The sequence below is a fragment of the Trachemys scripta genome, chromosome 7, assembly GCF_013100865.1.
Source record: "Trachemys scripta elegans isolate TJP31775 chromosome 7, CAS_Tse_1.0, whole genome shotgun sequence".
Lineage (NCBI taxonomy): Eukaryota > Metazoa > Chordata > Testudines > Emydidae > Trachemys > Trachemys scripta.
The window spans coordinates 30,147,097-30,171,514 of NC_048304.1; the positions used below are offsets into that span (position 1 = coordinate 30,147,097).

Below are 24,418 nucleotides of genomic sequence, written 5' to 3' on the forward strand. Positions count from 1 at the left end.
TGTCTTCACTGTTAGAGTCATTTGAGAAGATTTTTAAGGTTGATAAGTACACCATGGCCCTTCTTACTACTTCTTTCACTGTTTTGTACACTGATGTTGATAATTACCCTCCAAATTTACAGAAATTCTTAAACTAATATACGCAAAATAATTAATGGACACAAATCTGACATCGGGAATCATAATACTCAAAAACCAGTGGGAGAACACTTTAACCTGTCTGGTCATTCAATGACAGACCTGTGGGTGGCTATCATTGAATCTATCTCCCCTTGTAAGTATTCTCACACTTCTTATCAAACTGTCTGTACTGGGCTATCTTGATTATCACTTCAAACGTTTTTTTTCTCTTACTTAATTGGCCTCTCAGAGTTGGTAAGACAACTCCAACCTGTTCATGCTCTCTGTATGTGTGTATATATATCTCCTCAATATATGTTCCACTCTATACGCATCCGAAGAAGTGGGCTGTAGCCCACGAAAGCTTATGCTCTAATAAATTTGTTAGTCTGTAAGGTGCTGCAAGTACTCCTGTTCTTTTTCCGGATACAGACTAACACGGCTGCTACTCTTAAACTAATATATTAATTCTGGACCTGAGAATAAATTCAAAGAATTCTGTACATCTCCAGTGAACCAAGACATGACACCATGTTGGAAATTTTTCCCTAAAGGAGATTTTCCTCAGATAGATGGCCTGGCCCTTCGATATGTGGGCAGTCTTGGATCAACGTATCAAAACTTCCATTTTCAGAGAGGAAGTTTATTAAAGGTAAATATCACGCCTAGGTCACCAATTCCTAACTCACTGACTTACATGTACTAGCATCAGCAAAGCTGAACCCAGGGATTGATGACATTGTGGATAAGAAGGGACATTCAGAAACCCCTTTAGACTGCTACCATGACACCCAGATCATGGTTAGTTTTATTCTGCATTAATTACATTATAGGAAATACTGTAATTAACTGTCATATTTTTTAGACCAGTGGTTTTCAATCTTTTTTTATTTGCGGACCTCTAAAAAATTTCAAACACAGGTGCAGACCCCTTTGGAAATCTTAGACATATTCTGCAGACCCCAAGGGATCCATAGATCACAAGTTGAAATTCACTGTTTTAGACATGTTAGTAATAAAGTGATATTTTGGTATGTTATAAATTCATATTGTGCCATGGCTGGCAAAAAAAGTTGGCCACCAATGATATAAACCATGAAGGTCCTGCTCTCCTAATAGGGGAACATACTATCGTGCTGGGGGTGGGGTTAGTTATACAATTTCTTCTCCACACCTCAGCAAGAGTTGGGAATGGTTTGTACTTAATACCCCTTCTCTGCTTTATAAATATATCTATACCCAGGGAGAAACCCCCTTGGGAGTGGGGGAAAGAACCATCACCCTCCCCGTGGAAGGGAAAGTATAAGCCATATACCCTTTTGTATATACAAGGGGAAATACCATTGGGAGTGGTGGGGAGAAGACTCATTCCCTCCCCTCCTATGTGGAAGGGATGCTATGACCCATACACGCTTCTGTATTAGGGGACATATCATAAGGGGAAATCAGTTCATCCCCCATTGGGGCCAACAGACTGAGAGGAGAGTGTCCCTACTGAGTCATCAACACCCTAGCTTGTGAAAACACACAATCCTAGCCTGGTGCAACATCTCTGCAGACTCCCTCCTACTTACACTTGCACCTTAGGATAGTAACTAATATAAATATTTTACTTTAGGGCCTGGTTTGTTTCTTTAAATACTGCCAGCCAAAGCAGCCCTATATAAATATTTGAAATAAGCCCCTGGCTATCTCTTAAATCATTCTGATCCCTAAAAAAAAAAAAAAAAAAAAACATCTTTCTTGGGCGTGTTAGGGGCTTTCTATGCAAAAAGCTGGCATCCTGGTGGAGATGGAGCCAGCAATGCAGAGCTGTAGATCCTGGTGGCAGTTAATAGGAGTAAGGGCTGAGTCGTTGGAAAAACTGACAAGAGGAAGAATAGGAATACAACAGGCCCCAAAGACTGTGCAGATATTCGGTAACTGTATCACATTCTCCCTTCCTCTGCTGCCTGTGAGAAAAGGAAATATCTCCATGCCACAGGAAAATGGAGGCACAGGGAGGTGCAGATCCAATTATGATGGGGGCCAGATAACCAAGAGGGACTTGCCTCGAGATCACACAGAAAATCAGGGCCAAAGAACAGGGATACAGGTGTTCTGGCAGTCAGCCCCTACCCCCACCCTGCCCTTCTCTAGTCACTAGACCACACTCCTATCCCAGAGCTGAGAATAAAACCCAGAAGTGCTAACTCCCAGTCCTGAGCTGTTCTTGCCCCTAGACCTCACTCCTCCCTCAGCTGGAAATAGAAGTCCTGGTACCTAATATACCCTGCACTAACCCAGTGTCCCAATCAGTGGGTTGTGAGGTTTTAGATGAGTCATGGGCCTGGTGTTGATGGGAGGTCCCAGCAGGCTAAGGGGGTTAGAAAGAGAGCCTGCATTGCACTCACCCCCCAACAGCAGCTCCTGTCCTGCAGGGCTGGGCCCAACTCCCATCTCTGGCCATTCTGGGCCAAAGCTGAGTGGCGCTGCAACCCCACGCGCCAGGTTGGGGAACTGGGCCCAGCACCATGGGACAGGAGCTGCTGCTGCAGGGTGAGTGCAGAGCAGACTTGCTCTCCAGCCCCCTTTCCCTGCAACCTCCCCTCTGCATTGGGCTGGGATTAGGGTTGCGGTGCTGGTCAGAGGGTGCTGCTGCTGCAAGTGGTTGGTCCCCTGTCTGTGGAGGAGGAGAAGAATGCTGACCTATGATTGGGGAGGGGGTGGCATGAATTTGGACCTACACTAAAAAAAGAAAATGCAGTCGGTGGGTCACGTGAGTACAAGGTTTGGGAACCCCTGCTCTAACCTACTAAACCCTACTCCTCTCCCACAGTTGGGGAAGAACCCAAGAGTCCTGAATCCCAGCTCCCCCACTGCTCTAGCCCACTAGACCACACTCCCTTCCCAGAGCTGGGGATAGAATCCAGGAGTCCTGACCATCACCCCTAGCCTCCCCTTCTCTAACCATTAGACCCCACTTTCACAGCAATGCAAGGGGCAGGGAGTGGAGATAGCATTTCCCCAAGGGCCCCCTACACCTCATCTTGTATTTCCAGTTCAGCTTCTTTTTTCCCCGCTATACAGAGGGTTATTTCAGGGCATTACCCTAGCTCTTGGCCAGGTACGAAGGAGCTGCTCTCAACTCCTTTGCTGGTTCATAACCCGAGTGCAACGGGAGAGATGTAAACAGGAGCTTAGGGGGTGAAATTGCAGCTCTCAGCATGATCAGATAACATTCCTGTGACTGCCCAGGGCTCTGCTGCTTGTTCGGCTCCCCTTCTCCGGCCTCTTGCTGCCAAGGAAGCTCAAAGCTTGTTCATAAATTAACCCTTGGTACAGGCAAAATGAGGCATAGAGAGGAAGCAAGCTGGCTATGATCATAACGGCAGGAGTAGGTACAGAAACCGGGAGTCCTGACTCAGGGCCCCCGTCATGCCAGGCCTCGAGACAATCACAGAGACAGCCCTTGCCCTGAAGAGCTCACAGTCTAAGTAGACAAAGAAAGGGTTTGTAGATGATTAAACTGAAACCCAGAGAGATGAAGTGACTTGCACGAGATCACACAGGGAGGCTGTAGCAGAGCTGGGAATGGAAGCCAGATCTCCTGGGTCCCAGCTCTGTGCCTTAAAGACAAGGCCAGCCTTCCTGTCTCTTACCATGATCAGGGACTGCGTCTTTGGTGTTGCCATAGAACAGCATAGCTCAGGCAATCGCAGGGTGAGAGAAAACACTCCCCAGCAGCCTGATTCTGTCCAGCAGGAGACAACGACACACAGAGACACGCAATACATTGCAGCCAGCACAATTCATGGACAACGCTGTAGTTATTGTGTAGCATCATTTACCTGCTGCGAGAAGCACCATGTACAGTTTGTGTTGCTGCCCATTTTCGACCCAAGCAGCTAGTCAAATTTCAGGACTCCGGGAATGTTCCAGTGAAGAGGAGAAATTGCTGATACTCAGGTATTTCTTTGATGCACTCTTGGTTATTTATAAGAAATGTACACAAAGCCCTGATTCTCTGAATGCAGGAGGAACCAAGAACAAAATGAGAGGATTTCTGCATGTTACCAATTAACTGCATAAAAAATGACCCTTTCAGTTGCAACTCAATAGTCTAAATCCAAATTTTACAGCTGAGAGAGCTGTCTCCTTCTGATACACCCCTGGGATAAGTCTATGCACCACAGACCCTAGTTCCATGCTGGGGTCAGCACTGACTGCGACAGGAGAGCACCCCCTACTGACCCCCCATCCTGCTCCCTGCAGCAAAGAACCCTCTAGTGTCACACTGGGGCATTGGGGGGAGCACTTAGTGTGAGGGGAATGCTCCCTACTGAGCCGTTCATACCTCAGGCATGGCGGCAGCAGCAGCTTCCCTAGCCTTCTCTGGATATGTATCTGGGCTGCATGAGAAACTCAATCTCTGCTTAGTCAGCAGGAGGCACTGTGGGGTGGTCACCCATGGGCTAAGCAGCAGCACTGTAGCCAGCCGTCAAGGACTAAGATGGCAGCCTCAGATTCAGAGCCGAGCCTCCAGAGAAGAAGCAGTTCTTGGAGTCTGCATGAGGGATATGTAGCCACACCTCAACGGGGAAATATCCTCCAGGAGGCAAAGATGGCCTCCAAAGAACACTGGCCAACCAGTCAGCCGAGATGTTCACTAAGGAAAGCTAGAAAATCAAGATGGCCACAAAGAAAAGTAGACCACCAACATGGCCACCACCATGGGGCCTAGCAGGCTAAAGCAGGGTCATGCAGGCCTCGCCACAGCCGGATGATATCCTGGGGTGTCCTGTGATCCACCATGATGAGTTCCTTGTAAGCACACAAGTCCTCCTGTCCCTCGGCCTCCATGTTGAAGGTCCAAAAACCAGGGTGGTTCTGTGGCACCAGTGCCAGTTCTCTCAGGCAGATCCCCAGGTAGATGTTGTCGATGGGGAAGAGGGGCAAGTGGCACGAGGCCTCGTGGAGCCGGGTGGCCACATCCCGTGAGCAAAGGATCCCTCCACCCCCCACATAGGGTGGGTAGGTGCCCTGATAGAAGGACTCAGGGACATAGTGCTTGTGTTTGCAGTCATGGACTGGGGCAGCATCCTGTATAACATGGCCAGCAAAGAGGCCCCGGCGAGTGACAGCATCAAAGCTCCCAGCGTAAGCCATCAGGGTGTCCACCCTAACAAAGACATCATCATCCCCCAGGAAGATCAACTCCACACTGGGGCAGTGGCCCCGCAGCCACCCTAGGAACAGGATGTTCTTTAGGCTGAGATTGTAGAAGGTATCCTGGAAGTCCCAAAGCAGGAGATCCCTGTTTTTCCATCTCTCCAGCTCTAGAAGCGCCTCCAGATCTGGATGCCCATCCCCTGAGCCCTGCCTGCCCAACAGGAAGAGCGTCTGCACTGTCACATTCCTCACTAGCCCCGTTCGGCCCCATGTCTGCCGGATGGCTTGACGTCGGTCAAAGTTGGCCATCTGGGACCTAACAGCCACCAGCAGTTGGGTCCCATTTGGGCAGGCCTCATCATCTGCTGGCCCAACTAGCAGCGGGTAGTCCCTGCAGTGCATGGAGAGGACGAAAGCCTGGAGGTGGCTAGGGTAGGAGGAGAAATCTACCAGCCTCTGGGAGGCTTCATGGAAGCTCTCTCCACACGTCCCTGGCAGTGTGAGGTTGAACTGGGCTGTGGTGTTCCTCAGTATGGGGTTTTCCAGCCGGTCCATGTAGAGCAGCAACAGGTCCCAGAGGGGAAGGCCATGGAGGTCCCTGTGCTGCCACAGCCTCAAATGGCCCCCAATGAAAGCTGATCTCCCTGAAGCCTGCAGACTGAGCGGCCTCCTTGAGAGCGTCACTACAGTGTAGACTATCACATTGGCAACAAACACGCAGGACAGCCAGACATAAGCTTTGATGTAGCGGAGCTTCATGGTGTGTATGGGGGGGTGCTGTGGAGCAAGGAAGGGAAGGGGTTAGAGGGTACATCCCAATTGCATTTGAGGCACCTCCCTGTACCACCACACACACCCCAACAGCCTCCCACAGCCGATCAACTACCCCCTCCCAAAGACACCTCACTGGCCAGCAGGACTTTTCAGGTACTTGCCTCCCACACACACCAACAGCCCCCCGTGGCCATTCAACTACCATCTGTGTGCATACTCTCCACAGCCATTCAACTACCCCCTGCACACACACACCTTGACAGTCTCCCAGGATGTATCAGGTACCCCCACACAGACAATCCCATGTTTCAGGTACCCCCACATGCATCCTGACAGCCCCTCCAGGACTTTCCAGGTAACTGCTCTTCCCCAAACTCTGACAGATATCCATGGCCATTCAGCTATCCCCCCCCACACACACTCCCATGGTATTTCAGGTACCCCCATACACACACACACCTCTGCCCTTTTTGGTACTTACATGGCACTTCTGCTTGACTTCGTTCTCAGAGCATTTCACTCAGGTGGGTTTGTCTCTTTATATCCATTGTAGAGTGGGAACCGGAAGCCTGGAGATGGGAGGGGCAGCAGTGACAGAGTCTGGGGTTCTAGCCTCCCTGCTCTAGCCACTAGCCTCCATTCCCCTTCCAGAGCCAGGATAGAACCCAGGAGTCCTGGTTCCTAGCCCCCTGCTCTAGCAACTAGACTTCACTTTGCCCCTAGAGCTGGGAGCTGATCGTCCCTTCTGCAGAGGAGCTGGTTTCAGCTTTCAGTGGGTGGGGCGATGATCGGCTCTTATCTTGAGTCAGGTGCAGAGTCCTTTAGGGGGAGGGAAGCAATTGGGACAGTGCAATGAGAATAAGAGGTGGGGGGGGGGGACATTAAGCTCAGGCAGCAGCAGTGGGGTCAGTACAAACCGGTTCCTAGCTGTTCATAGTGCTAGTGCTGCTTCTCACCCACCCTCCCCATTTGGCACAGGGAGGGCAGGGGTGGGTCCTGGCTCCCAGTCCCTCCTGTCTATCCCACGAGGCCCCCCTCTCCTCCCAGAGCTGGCGATAGAACCCAGGAGTCCTGACTCACAGTCTCTCTTGTTCTAACCCACTAGACCCCACTCCTCTCCCAGAGCTGGGGATAGAACCCAGGAGTCCTGTGTCCAACCTGGCTGGGCCGGGGGCCTGGGGCTCTTTAAACAATCAGCGGGGAGGCAGGTGTGCTCCAGCCAAGATCCGGGCTCCGCGGGCTCTCCCACTCCCAGCCTTGTTTCCCACATTCAGTGCCTCTCACCTGGATTCTGGGGTGGGAGACGTCAGTGCCTGTGCAGCCCCGCGCGGGGAGCCAGGGAAAGACAGAGCTAAGTAGGGGTGAGGGGAGAGAAATGTTGGATGAGCTTGAACAGAGCTCTGGCTCTTGGGAGGCACTGGCAGCCGGCTGCTTAGGTCGGGAGGGGCAAGGAAGCCTGCAGGGAAGGCGGGATCCAGGGTTGTCCCAAGTGGAGCGGGGGAGGTGAGGGGATCTGGGCTGTGGGGGAGAGGCAGGGCTGGCTCCAGGCACCAGCCGAGCAAGCTCATGCTTGGGGCGGCAGATTCTAAGGGGTGGCTTCCCTCCAATCCTTTTTTTTTTTTTGCTTTGCCACTTCGGCCGTCCCGCAGGGGTTTTTTGTTTTTGTTTTTTGCGCTTTGCTGCTCTGGCTGCCCTGCAGAGTTTTTTTTCTTTTTGGTTTGCCCATCTGGCCGCCCTGTAGGAGGTGGCGGCGCAGAGGAGGGGGAGCACCCTGCTGGGAGTGGGCTACGCGCTCTGTCTGCCCCAGCCAGTGCCAGGACTGCAGCAAGCCCGGCAGTCCACGTCCTTCCCTGCCCGCCGACCAGAGTGGCGTGGAGCCCTCCCAGCAGGCGGCTCAGCGGGAGGGGCCACGTGGCGAGCGCCCCGCTGAAGGATGCCCTGGCCACCCCCCTTCTCTACCCCTCCCCCTGCTCCCTCCTCTTCTCCCCGCTAGCCGGGGCACACATTCCACTGCCCGGGGCACATCTGCAGCACAGGGAGTCCCCCTGCACCCTGGCTCCGGCCGGCCCGCACCGCACCGCATGGTTTTGTTTTGGTTTTTTTTTGCTTGGAGTGGCAAAAAAGCCAGAGCCAGTCCTGGGGAGAGGGAGAGAGAATCCAGGGCTGTCTGGGGTTGTGGGGAGTGGAGGGGGGATCCAGGGCTATGGGGAGTAGGGGGACCAAGGGGATCCAGGTTGGAGGGAGCAGGGGTCCGATGGGGATCTGGGGGAAGTGGAGGGGCGAATCTAAGGTTGAGGGGGACTCAAGGCTGGAGGGTGAGGGGAACATGGGCTGTAGGAGGATACAGGGTTGAGGGGCTCTAGGGCTGGGGGCAACAGGGGAGATCCAGGGCTGACAGCTTCCCTCGCCCCATGCCACTGGTTGCAGCACTGCTGAACTCTTACCTCCCCCCGGCCATGTTTTCTCCCGCCGTGCTCCATGACATAGGGTTCTGTCTCTCCAGACTGGGGCGCTCCCACCCCCCTGGCAGCATATTTGATCTCTTTACTGTCCCTAAGCTGGATTTCCCACTACCCCCCTCCTGTTTTTAATTTCATCTGCCAGGGCACCATTCCTTCCATGATCCCATGGTTGCCACCAAACAGCACCCCACAATCCCAGTATTACCAATGCAGCAACACCTGCCTGAGTCTGCAGGGAGCCTGAGCTGATTGCTCCAGAAAGGGGGTGCTGCTCCAGGCTTCTCAGTGAGGCATTAACCCTGAAAACTAGAGACTGTGAGTTCATCGGGGTAAGGACTCTCTCTCTCATTGTGTCTGTGCAGCGCCAGGCAAAATAGGGCACCTGATCTCAGTCGTGGCCCATGCACTGTCTGGCATGATGGGGGCCATGACCTTGGTCAGGGTCTGTGGGGGGCCCCGATCTCACTTAGGGGTCTATGCAGCAGACAGCACAATGGGGGCCCAAATCTCAGTCAGGGTCTGTGCAGCACCCAGCACTACAAGGGCCCCCATCTCAGCCAAGGCCTCTAGCTGATACTGTAATAAAAATAACAATAATAATAATAATAATAATGACTCCCAGCCTCCCCCTCCTCTAACTACAGGGCCACATCCTCCTTCCAAAGCCAGGCGTAGAACACAGGAGTCCTGGCTGGCTCTCAGTTTCCGGCTCAGCACACCCCCTGCTCGATTTGGTGCAGTAACCCCAGTAAGAAAAAAGCAAACTCTGCTCTCAAAGACTCATTTATTTGCCGGTACTTTGCGTCTCTAATGCAGGGAGCTGTATGTGACCCTTCTCCGTTCCAGACGGGGTTATTTTCAGGCGGTGTCCAGAGAGTCAAGAGGAGACTCTAGCCTCTTGTTCAGCTGCAACCTGTCAGCAGGACATGAACCAAAGGAACCACTAGATTCCCCCTCCCCTCCCAGAGGTGGGAGTAGAACCTAGGAGTCCTGAGAGGGCTAGATGAGCCAGGAGGTTCAGCAGGCCCTGTGCTGGGAGATCTATAGACCCTGGACAAAGGAAAATGGAAGATCCAGCTGGATCTATAGTGCCTGGAGTACCCAACATCTGGGTGATCCATAGTGCTCGGGGCTGGGACAGCCAGCTGGTGAGCTATAGGATCCAAGGCAGTGAGATCTATAGGGCTCAGAGCTGTGTAATCCAGGGGGACTCTATCAGACCTGGGGCAGTGGGATCCAGCAGGGATCTACAGGGGCAGGGGGATGTATAGGACCCAGGAAAGCGGGATCCATGGGGGATATCCAGCACCTGGTCTAGGAGAGGCTCCGTGAACGCCCCTGTGTGGCTCTTCCGGCTGTCCTGGCAGTGTTGCCCTTGGCCAGGCGCCCTGCATGTCTCCACAGCAGCCTCTCATCGATGCCCAGCGCTGCCAGCACCTGGGAGAAGCGCCGCTCCACAGCCAGGCGGGCATTGGTCTGTGAGGTGAGAGGCAGGGACATAATTCACATCACCCACAGAACGGAGCTGGGCTCAGGCTGCCCACCCCACTGCCCACACTTGAACCTCTCCCAGCTGAGCTAGCAGGGATCTCCTATAGCCAAGAGAGCAATAGGAGGAGTTCACAACCAGGAATAAAATCCAGGCACCCTGGCTCCCGACCTCCCCGCTCTAACCACTGGACTCCCCTCCCAGAGCTGAAGATAGAACTGAGGAGTCCTGGGTGCCAGTTCCCCCTGCTCTAACCATTAGACCCCACTTCCCTCCTAGAGCCAGAGATGGATCCCAGGAGTCCTGGACTCCCAGCCTCCTCCCCCTGCTCTAACCCACCAGCTCCCACTCCTTTCTCACCTGCATGACACGCTCAAAGAGGTAGGGGCGGCTCTCCACCCTCTCTTGGATCTCCCGCAGCTGGGCATCGTACTCTGTCATGCGCTGCTGCTCCAGCCTCCTAGAGCAACAGCACAGAGAGGGTGACTGCAGCGAATCCCACCCCCAATCCCTGCCCCCCCTTCAGTGCCCATTCACAAGGACACTCAGGGATCTGCTGGATCCTCTGCCCCAGGGCACTGGCTGTACTGGGGAAATATTACTGCCCACCAGGATCAGAACAGATACCCCAATCCCAACACCTAGGCCCCAGGTCCTTTAGGATCTGGTCCAGTAGAGTTGGAGGATCCAGGGGGAACTATAGGGCCTGGGAGAACCAGGGGATCTATAGATGCTGGGCCTTTGGGGCTGGGAGATGCAAGAGGCTCTGTGAAGTCTGGGAAATTGTGGGAGATCTATAGGGTATGAGAGATCTAGAAGCTCTATAGGGCCTGGGTGAGGGGAGGACTGGGTGATCCTGCAGGATCATTGGGTTTAGATCAGAATCTGAAATCTGCCCATTAAGCTTATCTCAAATCTTCCTTTTTCACTTAATGACAGGTTTCAGAGTAGCAGCCGTGTTAGTCTGTATCTGCAAAAAGAACAGGAGTACTTCCGAAGAAGTGGGTTGTAGCCCACGAAAGCTTATGCTCTAATAAATTTGTTAGTCTCTAAGGTGCCACAAGTACTCCTGTTCTTTTTCACTTAGGCAATTTAACACCTGTCCCAGTCACATGGCTCCTCAGTTTCAGCCCAGCACTCCTGCAATGTCTGGGCCCAGGAGTCCTCAGGGGTCTTTGTGTGTGTCACTGTTGGTGTCCGTGTGGTGTGTACAGTGTGGATGTGTGTCCAAGTGTGTTTGTGTCTGTATAGGTGTTGGTGTAGTTGTCTGTATTATGTGTGTGTCTGGGCATTGGGGGGGGGGGTGTCTGTATGTAGATTTTATGTCTGGGTGTCAGTGTGTCTGCATGTTCGTGTGTCAGGGTGTTCAGGGTGTGTCGTGAGTGTTTGTGGAAGTCAGTGTGTCTGTATGTTGGGGTGTGTGTGTCAGGCTGCCTGGATGTCGAGGAGTGTTGGGGTGTCTGGGTGTCAGTGTGTTAGGAGGGAATCTGAATGTTGGTATGTCTGGACGTTGGTGGTGGTCAAAGTGTTTGGGAGTTGGTGTGTGTGTAGGAATTAGAGAGGGGTGTTGGTTTGTCTGGAATTGGGAGGTGTCAGGGTGTCGGAATGTGTGTGTCAGTGTCTTTGGTTGTCAATGTGAAAATCAGTGTGTTGGGGTGTCAGGGGAGGGTACCAGAGAAAGGTGTCAGACTGTCTGGGTGTCAATGTATTGGGCTGATGTTTCGGTGTTGTTGTGTCTGAGTATTGGGAGGGGCGGGGTATGGGAGGTGTTGTGGAAGTCGGCATGTCTAAGTGTCAGCAGGGAGATAGTGTGTATGGGTGTAGCTGTATAGGGGTGTGTCAGCGTGTAGTGGGTGTCTGAGTGTTGGCGGAGTCAGGGAGTCTCGTGTGAGCATCACCAGGGCATATCTTTACCAGATGTTTCCATGCTGACAGTCTCTCACTCTTGGTTTATGTGTGTGTGTTTTTTTAACTCCTAATTTTTTTAACTCCCACTTTTGGGCCCCATTCACCGTAAGACCCAGCCAGAAGAAGAGCCGGATTTTTGTGAGGAACCAGCCACACCTAGTGGTTAATAACAATAATAAATACTAAATAGCTATTGATCACCATTATTAATAATTACTACATCTATATTAAATAGGGTGACTAGATGTCCCAATTTTATAGGGACAGTCCCGATTTTTGGGTCTTTTTATTATATAGGTTCCTATTACCCCCCACTGCCCCGTCCCGATTTTTCACATTTGCTGTCTGGTCACCCTAATATTAAATAATGAAGATAAAATACTATTGATAATCATTAATACTACAATATTAATCACTATTATAAATAATTATTCAATTAATATTCATGCTAAAGGAGTACTCAAGGACGAGAAGGCCATTGTGGAGAAACTAAATGAATTTTTTGCATCAGTCTTTATGGCTGAGGATATGAGGGAGATACCCAAACCTGAGCCATTCTTTTTAGGTGACAAATCTGAAGAATTGTCCCAGATTGAGGTGTCATTAGAGGAGGTTTTGGAACAAACTGATAAATTAAGGAACAGATGGTATTCATCCAAGAGTTCTGAAGGAACTCAAATATGAAATTTCAGAATTACTAACTGTGGTATGTAACCTATCATTTAAATCAGCTTCTGTACCAAATGACTGAAGGATAACTAATGTGACGCCAATTTTTTAAAAGGGCTCCAGAGGTGGTCCCGGCAATTACAGGCTGGTAAGCCTGACTTCAGAACTGGGCAAACTATAGTAAAGAATAGAATTGTCAGACACATAGATTAATATAATTTGTTGGGGAAGAGTCACCTCACCAAATGCTCTTAAACAAAGTAAACTGTCGTGGGATAAGAGGGAAGGTCCTCTCCTGGATCAGTAACTGGTTAAAAGATAGGAAACAAAGGGTAGGAATAAATAGTCAGTTTTCAGAATGGAGAGAAGTAAATAATGGTGTCCCCCAGGGGTCTGTACTGGGCCCAGTTCTATTCAACATTTTCATAAATTATCTGGAAAAAGGGGTAAACAGTGAAGTGGCAACATTTGCAGATGATACAAAACTACTCAAGATAGTTAAGTCCAAAGCAGACTCCAAAGAGTTACAAAAGGATCTCACAAAACTGAGTGACTGGGCAACAAAATGGCAGATTAAATTCACTGTTAATATATGCAAAGTAATACACACTGGAAAACATAATTCCAACTATATATATATAAAATGATGGGGTCTAAATTAGCTGTTACCACTCAAGAAAGAGATCTTGGAGTCATTGTGGAGAGTTCTCTGAAAACATCCGTTCAATATGCAGCAGCAGTCAAAAAAGCTAACGATGTTGGGAATCATTAAGAAAGGGAAAGATAAAACAGAAAATATCATATTGCTGCTATATAAATCCATAGTACGCCCACATCTTGAATATTGTGTGCATATGTGGTCACCCCATTTCAAAAAAGATATATAGGAACTGGAAAAGGTTCAAAAAAGGGCAACAAAATGATTAGGGGTATGAAACAGCTTCCATAGAGGAGAGATTAATAAGATTGGCACTTTTCAGCTTGGAAAAGAGACGACTAAGGGGAGATATGATAGAGGTCAATAAAATCATGACTGGTGTGGAGAAAATAAATAAGGAAGTATTATTTACTCCTTCTCATAACACAAGAACTAGGGGTCACCAAATGAAATAATAGGCAGCAGGTTTAAAACAAACAAAAGGAAGTATTTCTTCACACAATGCACAGTGAACTTGTGAAACTCTTTGCCAGAGGATGTTGTAAAGGCCAAGACTATAAAAGAACTAGATAAGTTCATGGAGGATAGGTCCATCAATGACTATTAGCTGGGATGGGCAGGGATGGTATCCATAGCCTCTGTTTGCCAAAAGCTGGGAATGGGCGACAGGGGATGATCACTTGATGATTACCTGTTCTGTTCATTCCCTCTGGGGCACCTGGCATTGACCATTGTCGGAAGACAGGATTCTGGGCTAGATGGACCTTTGGTCTGACCCAGTATGGCCGTTCTTATGTTCTTAATATTTTTAACAAATATTAAATTAATATTGATTAGTATCCATAACTACAAACTACTATTATTCTCTATTAAAATATCAAAATATTGTTTAGTACTGTTCATAAATACTAAATTAATATCAATCATTCATCAATACTAAATATTAGTTACTATTAAGAGACAAAAGATGAGTTGTGGGACAACGGATAAAGTGGTGGAGGCTTGTGGATAGGGAAGTTAGTCTGAGATTTAAGGATTCTATGGAGGTAAGACAATGACCAAACCAACAGTGACGATACTAACAAGATTTTGGAGAAAATATCCAAACTTATTACAAAAAGTACACAAGCTGTCTGTGGCCTAACAAAAGAAAGAAAATATGGCAAGGAGATGTGGTGATGGTCCATTAATGTGTAGAAGGCAGTAAAGAAGGAAAGGTTGAAGCAATGGCAGAAAGTAAGAACAGTGGAAAGTTATGAGGAATACAAGCGGGTAAAGAAAAGGGTGAAAAGAGCAGTTGTGGAAGCTAAGAGTCAGGCATTTTAGAGCCTTATATGCACACCTACTAACAAAGAAAGGTGGAAAAGAAATATTAGATTCGCCACAATTAAGCAAAGAAGCAAAGCAAAGAAACAGAGGACTTGGAAGCTGTGAAGTGTGTCAAAGATGAAAATGGAAAAGTACTGCTGGAAGACGGTGGAATCATTAGGAGATGGAAGTAGTTTTATGAGAAACTGTTAAATGAAGAGAATGCGATGAAAACATTGAGGGAAGTATCCACAAGCAGTAACCTCACAAGACCTATCAGTATGATGGAGACGCAGACAGCGCTAAAGATGATGAAGCTTGGGCAGGCAATGGGACTGGCCAGTGTCCCAATCAAGCATTTAAAGCATTAGGCCATGAGGGAGTGGGATCAATGACAAACTTCTTCAACTTAATTCTCTGTCCTGGGAAAAAGCCTGAGGTGTGGAGGAAGAGCACATTGGTCCCTAACTTTATTCATAAAGGAGATGTGCAAGAATATAGTCGTTACCAACCCGTCATGGTAACGAGTCACATGAGGAGCTGGCTGGAAAGAATTATCGACAAAAGACTTTGGGAGAAGCTCTGCATCAAATAAGCAACAACCCGTTTGGGTTTATGCCAGGAAGGCTAACAATGAACGCAGTGTTTGCCGCCCAAATATTGTAGGAGACGTACAGGGAAATAACAGTATGTTCTGTCGTGAAGATAAATACAACTGGAAAGGGACCTAAGAGCACTGCATTAGAAGAAAATGGCTTACAAATCAGCCAGCAAAAAACAGAATGTTTTGTTGAGTGCGACAATGAAAAGCCAGTAAAATTAGGTGGTACAAAGTATGTGCAATAATTTAAATACCTTGGTTTAGTGCACTGCTGAGCCATGATGGGAATATAGATGCAGATGTTAGGAGCTACGTGAAGAGCGCTTGGTATAAATGGAGGAAGTTCACAGGAATTATCTTCTATACAAATATGCCAAGTATTCAAAAGAGCAAAGTGTGTAGGATCATGTTTAGGCCAGCCATGACGTATGGGTCGGAATGCTTGCCAATGAGGAAGAGAGAAGAACAACTACTTCACACTGCCACTGCCAAAGCTCAGGTGGACACTGGGTAAGATGAGAGCTGTTAGGCTATGCAGTGAAACAGTACAGGCCATGATGCAGGTAGCCACCATCACAGAAAAGCTGAGGGAGTATCAACTGAGATGGCTGGGTCATGTGAGACAACGAGATGTGTGATATGGTAGCCAGAGACAAGAACGACTAGTCACAGGACAAAGACCATAAGGAAGACCTAGAAAAAGATGGTTAGAGATGTTGAAGGAGGACATGAAGCAGGTTTTTGTCAGCTTGGAAGACCCACTTGACAAGAACACTTGGAGATGAGGGTCAAGAGCTGCTGATCCTGAGGGATGGGACAAAGTGAAAGAGAATACGAATAGATACTTAGCTCTTCTATAGTATTTTTCATCAGTAGATCTCAAAGTGCTTTATAAAAGCGGTTGGTATCGTTATCCCCATTTTACAGATGGAGAAACTGAGGCACAGAAAGGTGAAGTGGCTTCCTCAAGCTCACCCATCAGGCCACTTGCAGAGCCATGAATAGAACTCAGGTCTCCTGAGTCCCAGTCCAGTACTCAACCCAAGAGTATGCACTGAATACTAACATATATTGTAATGTTAATAAATATTAAATTAATATTATCATAAATACTAAATATTACTACTAATTACTAAATATAAATTACTATTGTTAATAAATGTTAAAATATCAGTAGTTCCTGAATACTAAGTTAATATCACTATTAACAATTACTAAATTAATACTGAGAGAGACAAGCTGGGTGATGTAATATCTTTTAAAGGACCAAATTCGGTTGGTTACCTGACCCAGCTTGTCTCTCTCATATCCTGAGACCAACATGGCTACAATAACACAGCAAACAATAAATTAATACTAACGACTATGTTTAAAAATATGATGTGAATCATTATTTATATTCATAAATAATATTCATCACTATTAAGAATAGGAATATATTCACTAAAGCAGTTAATATTAAAATGAATATAAATAATTCATAGATACGAAAGATCTATATTAATAATTATAGACTTTAAGGTCAGAAGGGACCATCGTGATCATCTAGTCTGACCTCCTGCACATGGCAGGCCACAGAACCTCATCCACCCACTCCTGTAATAGATGCTTAACCTCTGGTTGAGTTACTAAAGTTCTCAAATCATGGTTTAAAGATTTCACGTACAGAGAATTCACCATTTCAACTAGTTTAAACCTGCAAGTGAACTGTGCCCCACGCTGCAAAGGAAGGTGAAAACTACCCAAGGTCTCTGCCAATTCCCAAATATGGCAATCAGTCAGACCCTGAGCATATGGCCAAGATTCGCCAGGCAGATATCTGGGAAAGAATTCTCTGTACTAACTCCGAGCCCTCCCCTTCTAGTGTCTCATCTCCAGCCATTGGGGATTTTTGCTACTGGCAGTCACAGATGGGCCACATGCCATTGTAGGCAGCGTCCCATCATACCAGCTCTTCCATAAAATTATCAAGCTCAGTCTTGAAGCCAGTTAGATATTTTGCCCCCACTGCTCCCCTGGGAAGGCTCATCTAGAACTCCACTCCTCTGATGGTTAGAAACCTTCACCTAATTTCAAGCCTAAACTTGTTGATGGCCAGTTTACATCCATTTGTTCTTGTGTCCACACTTGTGCTTAACTTAAATAGCTCTTCTCGCTCTCTGATATTTATCCCTCTGATGTATTTGTAGAGAGCAATCATATCTCCCTCGGCCTTCTTTTGGTTAGGCCAAGGTCTTTTATTTCCCTCTCATAATGTAGGTTTTCCATTCTTTGGATCATCCTAGTAGCCCTTCTCTGTACCTGTTCCCTTTCTTAAAGATGGGAGACCAGAATTGCACACAGTATTCCAAATGAGGTATCACCAGTGCTTTGGATAATGGTACTAACACTTCCCTGTTTCTACTGGAAATACCTAGTCTGATGCTTCCTAGGACTGCATTAGCCTTTTTCACAACTGTATCACATTGATAACTCATAGTCATCCTGTGATCAACCAATACACCCAGGATTTTTCTCTTCCTCTGTTGCTTCCAACTGATAAGTCCCTGGGCCTAGCTTTTAGTAAAAATTCGTGTTGTTAGTCCCTAAATGCATGACCTTGCACTTTGCACAATTAAATTTCATCCCCTTTCTAATACTTAAGTCTACAAGGTCATCCAGAGCTTTTGTCTGATATTCCGGTCCTCCTCAGTATTGGCAATACCTCCCAAATTTGTGTCATACTCAAATTTTATTATCACACTCTCACTTTTTGTGCCATGGTCAGTAATAACAATTTTAAATAAGATCGGTCTTGGGACCGATCCCTCGGGAACTCCACTAGTAACTTCCCTCCAGCCTGACAGTTCACCTTTCAGTATGACCTGTTTGTAGTCTCCCCTTTAGGCAGTTCCTTATCCACCTTTCAGTTCTCATATTAATCTCCATCTTCTCCAATTTAATTAATAATTGCCCATGTGGAACTGTATCAAATGCCTTACTGAAATCTAGGTAGATTAGATCTACTGCATGTCCTTTGTCTAAAATATCAGTTAACTTCTCAAAGAAGATTGGTCTGGTATGATCTACCTTTTGTAAAGCCATGTTGTATTTTATCCCAATGACCATTTATCTCTATGTCCTTAACTACATTCTCTTTCAAAATTTGTTCAAAGACCTTGCATATAATTGAGGTCAAACTAACAGGCCTGTAGTTTCTTTTTCCCTTACTTAAAAATAGGAACCATATTAGCAATTATCCAGTCATAGTGTTAATATTAAATATTGATCATTCATAAATACTAAATATTATTACTCTATTATGAATGCGAAAATATTAATTTATATGGTTCATAAATATTATGTTAATAATGATCATTGATAGACGCCGGGTTAATATCACTATTAACAAATACTACTTGCTTATAATTAATTAATTTGTGTTATTATTATTATGATTAATTATTATTGGTGGTGGTATTATTGTTATTATTAATAATAATAATCATGTTTATTATGGTAGTGCCTAAGGGCCAACCAAGGTCGGACCCCATTTTGCAAAGCACTCATCTAACACCAAGTAGCAGATGGTCCCTGCCCTGAAAAGTTTACAGTCTACATAGACCAGACAGACACAGGTTGGGGGAAAGGGTGTAACACACAAGCAGAGTGAACACTGTGATGAATTAATAATTGAATATTAATGTGTGTGTGTGGGGGGGTGAAATGTCATTGAGGCTGGTGAGAGTGGCTGCTACCCTTTATTTAAGATGGCAGAGAGAGACAGTAAAGCACTACTCCCAATACAACAAAGGCAGTTGTGCATTTGCCCAGGGATTGGAACAATGTGGGCAGATGGTTTTGGTTAGGCATGGACCATGTGTGTGGCTTATTTTACACTACAAAGTTGTGCCGTCATAGCTCTGTTGGCTAGGAGTGCGAAATAAACCACACTCCCTGGCTCACATAGCTGTGCCAGCAACGCTTCTGGTGCAGACACAACTATACTGACACAAGAGTGCTTCTGTAGATTTAGGGCTGGTCTACAGTAGACAATTAGATTGACCAAATTCTATCACTCGGGGGTGTGAAAAATCCACACCCCTGAGTGACGAAGTTAAGCCGACTTAACCCCCAGTGGAGACAACACTGGTTCGATGGAAGAATTCTTCCATTGACCTAGCCACCACCTCTCAGGGAGGTAGATTTGCTACAGTGACCGGAGAATCCCTCCCATCACTGTACTAAGGGCTAGTTTACACTATAAGTGCCACATCAGCGCAGCTGCGCCGCTGTAGCACATCTGGTGAAGACGCTCTATGCCGACGGGAGAGAGCTCTCCCATCAGCATTATAACTCCACCTCCATGAGAGGCGGTAGCTATGCTCTCCTGCCAACATAGCGCTGTCCGCACCGGCGCTTAGGTTGGTATAATTTACGTCACTCAGGGATGTGGATTATTCACACCCTGAGTGATGTACGTTATATTGAAGTAAATGGTAATGTAGACAAGGGCTAAGTGTTTATGCTGAAGCGTTACAGCAGCGCAGCTGCAGCACTGCTGTAGGTTTTTAAGTGTAGACATAGCCCTAGCTAATGTCATTCAGGGAGATGGTGTAGCTATGCTGGTGGAACTCCTTCTGCTGACCTACACTGCATCTCCATTAAGGGGCTCTGCCAGGATAGCTATGCTGCTATACTATGCCAGCAAAACATTCGCCATGTAGACAGGCCCTATACCCATGTATGCGTAAGAGAAGCAAAAGAGACCACACAGGAAGACAGACACAGACTCAGCCCAGACAAGCACGGTGTAGGACCCAGAGAGAAGCCTGAAGAGGCTTGAGGACTTCTGGGCCTGGTGCTACTGAAGAGGCTTGGGGCTGTGAGCAAATAAACTACCTTCTGTTTGGTTCCTCCTGTGTTCAGGGAAACAGGACTTTGTACAATCTTTGTTAAAAAACAGAATTGCACCAATAAATAAATAAATAAATAAATAAATAAATACCTGAATCCATCATCAATTTCTCCTCCTAACTGGAACAACTCACAACACCCTGAATTTGGCTAACTGCTCGCCTCAAAAGAAGTAGCAATTAACTACTACTGTTACCAAATATTAAATTAATATGATTCACCATTAAAATACTAACTGATATTAATCACTAGCATTTATTACTAAATTAATATTAGCTGCTATTTTTAATAAATATTGAAATAATACTGATAACCCTTAACACTAAATTTCTAATAATCACAAATATTTAAAAGTACTACATTAATATGAACTGTTGTGAAACAATTAAATTAATATTGATCACCATTATTAGCATTACATTAAAATAAATCAATATTATTTATTACTGAATTAATATAGGCTACCACTGATAATTATGCATGTTGATTTAATATTGATCACTGTTAATAACCATACATTATTATTAAATTTATTAATACATTATTTTAAATTGTTGTTGATTATAATCAGTATTAAATTATTGTGTATCTATATTATGAACAATTATTACAATTAATTATTAGTATTTTAGCAAGCCCACTGATTTCAAGAAGGCCACTTATGTGAGAAAAGTTACACATAAATAGAAGTGTTCTCTAGATCGTTATTATTAGGTGTATCGGTATCTAGAGGCCCTGACCAAGATTGTGGCCCCTGTTGTACCAGGTGCTGCACAGACACACAGGGTCTGTCTACTATGCAACTGGGAAGTGTGACTGAAGAATATGTAGCCAGGCCTGAGCTAGCTGATCCAGCTAGCGTGCTAAAAATAGAAGTACAGTCATAGCCGCACAGACGGTGGAACAAGCTAGCTACCCAAGTACAAACATACCCAGGGTTCTGAGTGGGATTGTACTTGGCTGCTAATCTGTGCTGCCACGGCTACACAGCTATTGTTAGCATGCTAGCTGGATCAAAGGTAGTTCAGGTATTTCTACATGTTCTGCAATCACACCTCTCAATTGCACTGTAGACAGCCTCCCAGTGAGAGCCGGTCTCTGCCCCTGTGAGCTGCCATTCTAAACAGACAAAGGGGCAGAGAGCAAACTGAGGTTCAGAGTGGAAAAAGGGACTTGCTGAAGTACAGTGGTAGAGATGGGAACAGAACCCAGGTGTTCCGAGCACCCGTCCTCTGCCCTATCTACTGACAATTGATTCCTATAAGAGAGGGTAGGGGGCCATGGGTCAGATTTAAGGGTCAGCATCAGAACTTCGGGGGAGCCCAAGGCTGGGCTAGCAGGGGGCTGAGGGTCGGGATTGAGAAGCACCAACAGCACCATGTGGTGGTTTCCACACTCCTCTCTCTCTCACACCAGGCTACTCCCTTCTTCCCCTCTCTGTTACCTCAGCTCTTCCCTCTTCCTTTGCGTGGTCTGGGCCAAGCTGCCCGGGGGACTGTAGGCTGCCAGGCACTTGGCCACTTCCCTCTGCACCTGCTGCTGCTTGACCCGGCGCTGCTCTGCTCGCCTCTTCTCCTGCTTCTCCCGACGCTCCCACTCCAACAGCAGCAGCCTGCATCAGGAGCAAAGGAGAAGGCTCAGCCAGGTGGCATCTATAAAAATTGTTCCAGCTCCCCTGGCTGGGGGGAACCTCTGGCTGGGATAGCAGGGGGCTGCGGGTCAGGATTGAGGGGCAGAGCTGGGGGCAGTGGGGGCTGGAAACCAGGGCTGGGATAGCAGGGGGATCTAGGTAGGCAGGCCAGTTGTCTGCTTTTAGCTGGACAGTCCTGCCTTTCTAACATTAGTCCCCTATCTGGCATGTTCTTCAAAATGGTGCCCCTCGTGTGGCACTGGCAGAGGCGGGCTCGTGCCATTACCAGTAGCACTGGAATGTTCGGTACTTGGGGAACGTGTGAGTGGCCACCCTAGCTCTAGGTCAGGATTGAGGGTTACCAGCAGATCTAGGGAGGGGGGAACCTAGGGCTGGGATAGCAGAGGGGCTGCAGCAGAGCTGGGGGGAGGCCAGGGCTGGGATAGCTGGGGTGGGAATTGATTTAAGGGCACTGTCCATACCTGGTGGCCTCCTGCCGTTTGTCAGAGGCTCTGGTGGATGGCACTGAGGGCAGGGGGTCGAACTCTGAGCAGGACTGGGACCCGCAGTGGAAGCTCCAGAGCTGGCGCAGCTGTTGCTGCTCCCAGTCTCTGAGCTCGTCCTCAGGCTGGTGCTGAGAGCTGCTGGCCACATGGAGGTGGAAGGGTTTGCAGATGGTCAGCTTGGCTGAGAGGGGGACACAGAAAGCATTAACAGAGGGTCCCAGAACTCCTCCCTCATCAGCTGCACTGCCCCACCCCCAAAACAGCTGCATCTCAGCACCAGGGAAAGGGTCTCTATAAACAGCTCCTGTGCCCCACCCCAGGGATTCCTGTATAAACAGCCCCACCTCAGAGGCAGCTCCACCTTAGCGCCAGGCAAGGGGTTCTGTATAAACGGCTTCTTTACCCTACCCCAAAAGCAATTGCATCCATCTTCTTGGCTCACCTCTCACTTTCCTCTTCTCCAGCTGCTCCTGGAACCTCTTGTGGAGTGTCTCAAAGTCAGGGATGGTTTGGTTGATGATGGGCTGGAACCGGGTCTTGTCTTTGGGGGCCAGCCCCCTGCCCTTCCTTCTGTGCCCCCTGGGGCTTGGGTCCTGGGGCTCTGTGGCCAGGCACAGGGCCTCAGCTCTCAGCCTGGTCCGGAGCTGCTGGGCGGAGGTGACTGCCTCCCAGGCTGGGGAGGACACAGCCTCTTCCAGACTCAGCAGCTGCTGAGCCAGTTGGAGCCAGTGCCTCCGCTCTTCCTGGAGCTGGCGTTTGCGGGCCTCGCTCCGGGCCTCCATCTTCCAATACAGCGAGGAGAGGGTACTGGGGGAGGGATGTGGGGCTTGCTTGATCCTGCCCCCCTCAGTGCTGCTGCGCCCCCGTAAGCTGCCAGCACGTTGGTCTACACGGCCCTGCAAATCTGTCACTGTTGGGCGGACACTGTCACGGGGGGAGTTGTTGGGGGCTCTGCGGGGCTCCCCCTTCTTCCCCTTGTCCAGGGAAGGGGCTGGGAGGAGGGCACGACCGTTGAGCGAGAATTCCTCCCACATCCACTGGAAGGGGAAGGAGGGGCGGGGACTGTGGGGCAAGGAATCAGGGGTGCAGGAGTGAGCTGGCTTAGAGAGAAGGGTGTCCTCAGTAACGTCTCTCTGCCTGGTGGTGGGAAGGAGAGGAGATGATGAGTGTCAGGTCAGAGCAACGGGGCCATCTAGTCTGGTAGCCTCCAGATCAGACCTAATGGACTCATCTAGTCTAGTATCACCATCCCGCCCTGGCCATTCTAGACTGGACCAAAGGGTCCATCTACAGGGCATACCAAACACCTGACCACATCTCCCTCTGAGCTGGCAACAGACTCCTAGCTGCCCCCCTCCCCACCGCTCTAACCCAGTAGAGCCCATTCCCCTCCCTTTGTCTGTTTAGACTTTGAGCTCTTTGGGATTGGGACTGTCTCTCACTGTGTGTCAGGGCAGTGCCCAGTGCAGTGGGGGCCCCGATATTGGTCAGGGTATGTGCAGTGCCTGGCACAACTATGGCCCTGGTCTTGGGATCTGTGCAGCACCTGCCACTAAACAAGTGCTGATCTCAATTGGCACATCCAGGTGCTACTAATATAATCTCCATGGAGCTGCAGCAAGGATGAGTTTGGCCTAATGGCCATAAGGATCCCATCCAACCTACTCACCTTCCTGCAGATGGTGCTGAGTCCTGGTCTCCGTCAGAGGTGTCACTCACACATGGCTCCTGCATCTTGCACTTTGGGGCCTGGCTGCCTATTCTCCCTGAAGGGGGGCCTCTGGGTGATCCCTTCCTCTTCCCTTTCCTCATCAAGACCACGATTCCGTCACCAGAATTGAAAACCTCCTCCTGAAACCGCAGAGCAGAGGCAAGAGGGACCCAGCTTTTCCCCAGGGAGACTGGCTGGCTCAGGGCAGCAGGGCATGGGACACGGGGCCTTTCCCCTCTAGGAGCAGGGCCGGCTCCAGGCACCAGCTTAACAAGCAGGTGCTTGGGGAGGCCAAGGGAGAGGGGCGGCACGTGCGGCAATTAGGGGGCAGCAGGTCCCTCACTCCCTCTAGGAGCGAAGGACCTACCGCCAAACTGCCGCCGCCAATCGCAGCTTTTTTTTCCCCCCCAATTGCCGCCGCCGGTTGCAATGGCGATCGCGGCTTTTTTTTTTTTTTTTTTTTTTTTTTTTTGGGGGGCGGAAATGCTGGTGCCAGCCCCGTCTAGGGGGTCCTGGCTCCAAGCCCCCCAGTCCA

At 48.4% G+C, this 24,418-nt stretch overlaps 2 protein-coding genes across 2 annotated transcripts in view; both read right to left on the reverse strand.

Moving 5' to 3' along the window:
* Positions 1-990: 990 nt before the first annotated feature.
* On the reverse strand, positions 991-7,497 carry LOC117880707 (N-acetyllactosaminide beta-1,3-N-acetylglucosaminyltransferase 2-like). The gene is made up of 2 exons (XM_034777112.1): positions 6,527-7,497; positions 991-6,048 (listed from the first exon to the last, which is right to left on the reverse strand). Exon 2 carries the CDS (start codon positions 6,028-6,030, stop codon positions 4,840-4,842), a length of 1,191 nt encoding a protein of 396 aa, XP_034633003.1. The 5' UTR covers positions 6,031-6,048; positions 6,527-7,497; the 3' UTR covers positions 991-4,839.
* A 1,937-nt stretch (positions 7,498-9,434) lies between these two features.
* Positions 9,435-24,418, reverse strand: part of TSGA10IP (testis specific 10 interacting protein) — a 15,570-nt gene continuing 586 nt past the window's right edge. The window contains exons 2-7 of the mRNA XM_034777469.1: positions 23,842-24,023; positions 22,615-23,309; positions 22,149-22,353; positions 21,481-21,648; positions 10,357-10,456; positions 9,435-9,983 (exon numbers count right to left, since the gene is read on the reverse strand). Coding sequence (XP_034633360.1) covers positions 9,822-9,983; positions 10,357-10,456; positions 21,481-21,648; positions 22,149-22,353; positions 22,615-23,309; positions 23,842-24,023 — 1,512 coding nt within the window. The 3' untranslated portion in view covers positions 9,435-9,821. The remainder of the gene's footprint in view (positions 9,984-10,356; positions 10,457-21,480; positions 21,649-22,148; positions 22,354-22,614; positions 23,310-23,841; positions 24,024-24,418) is intronic.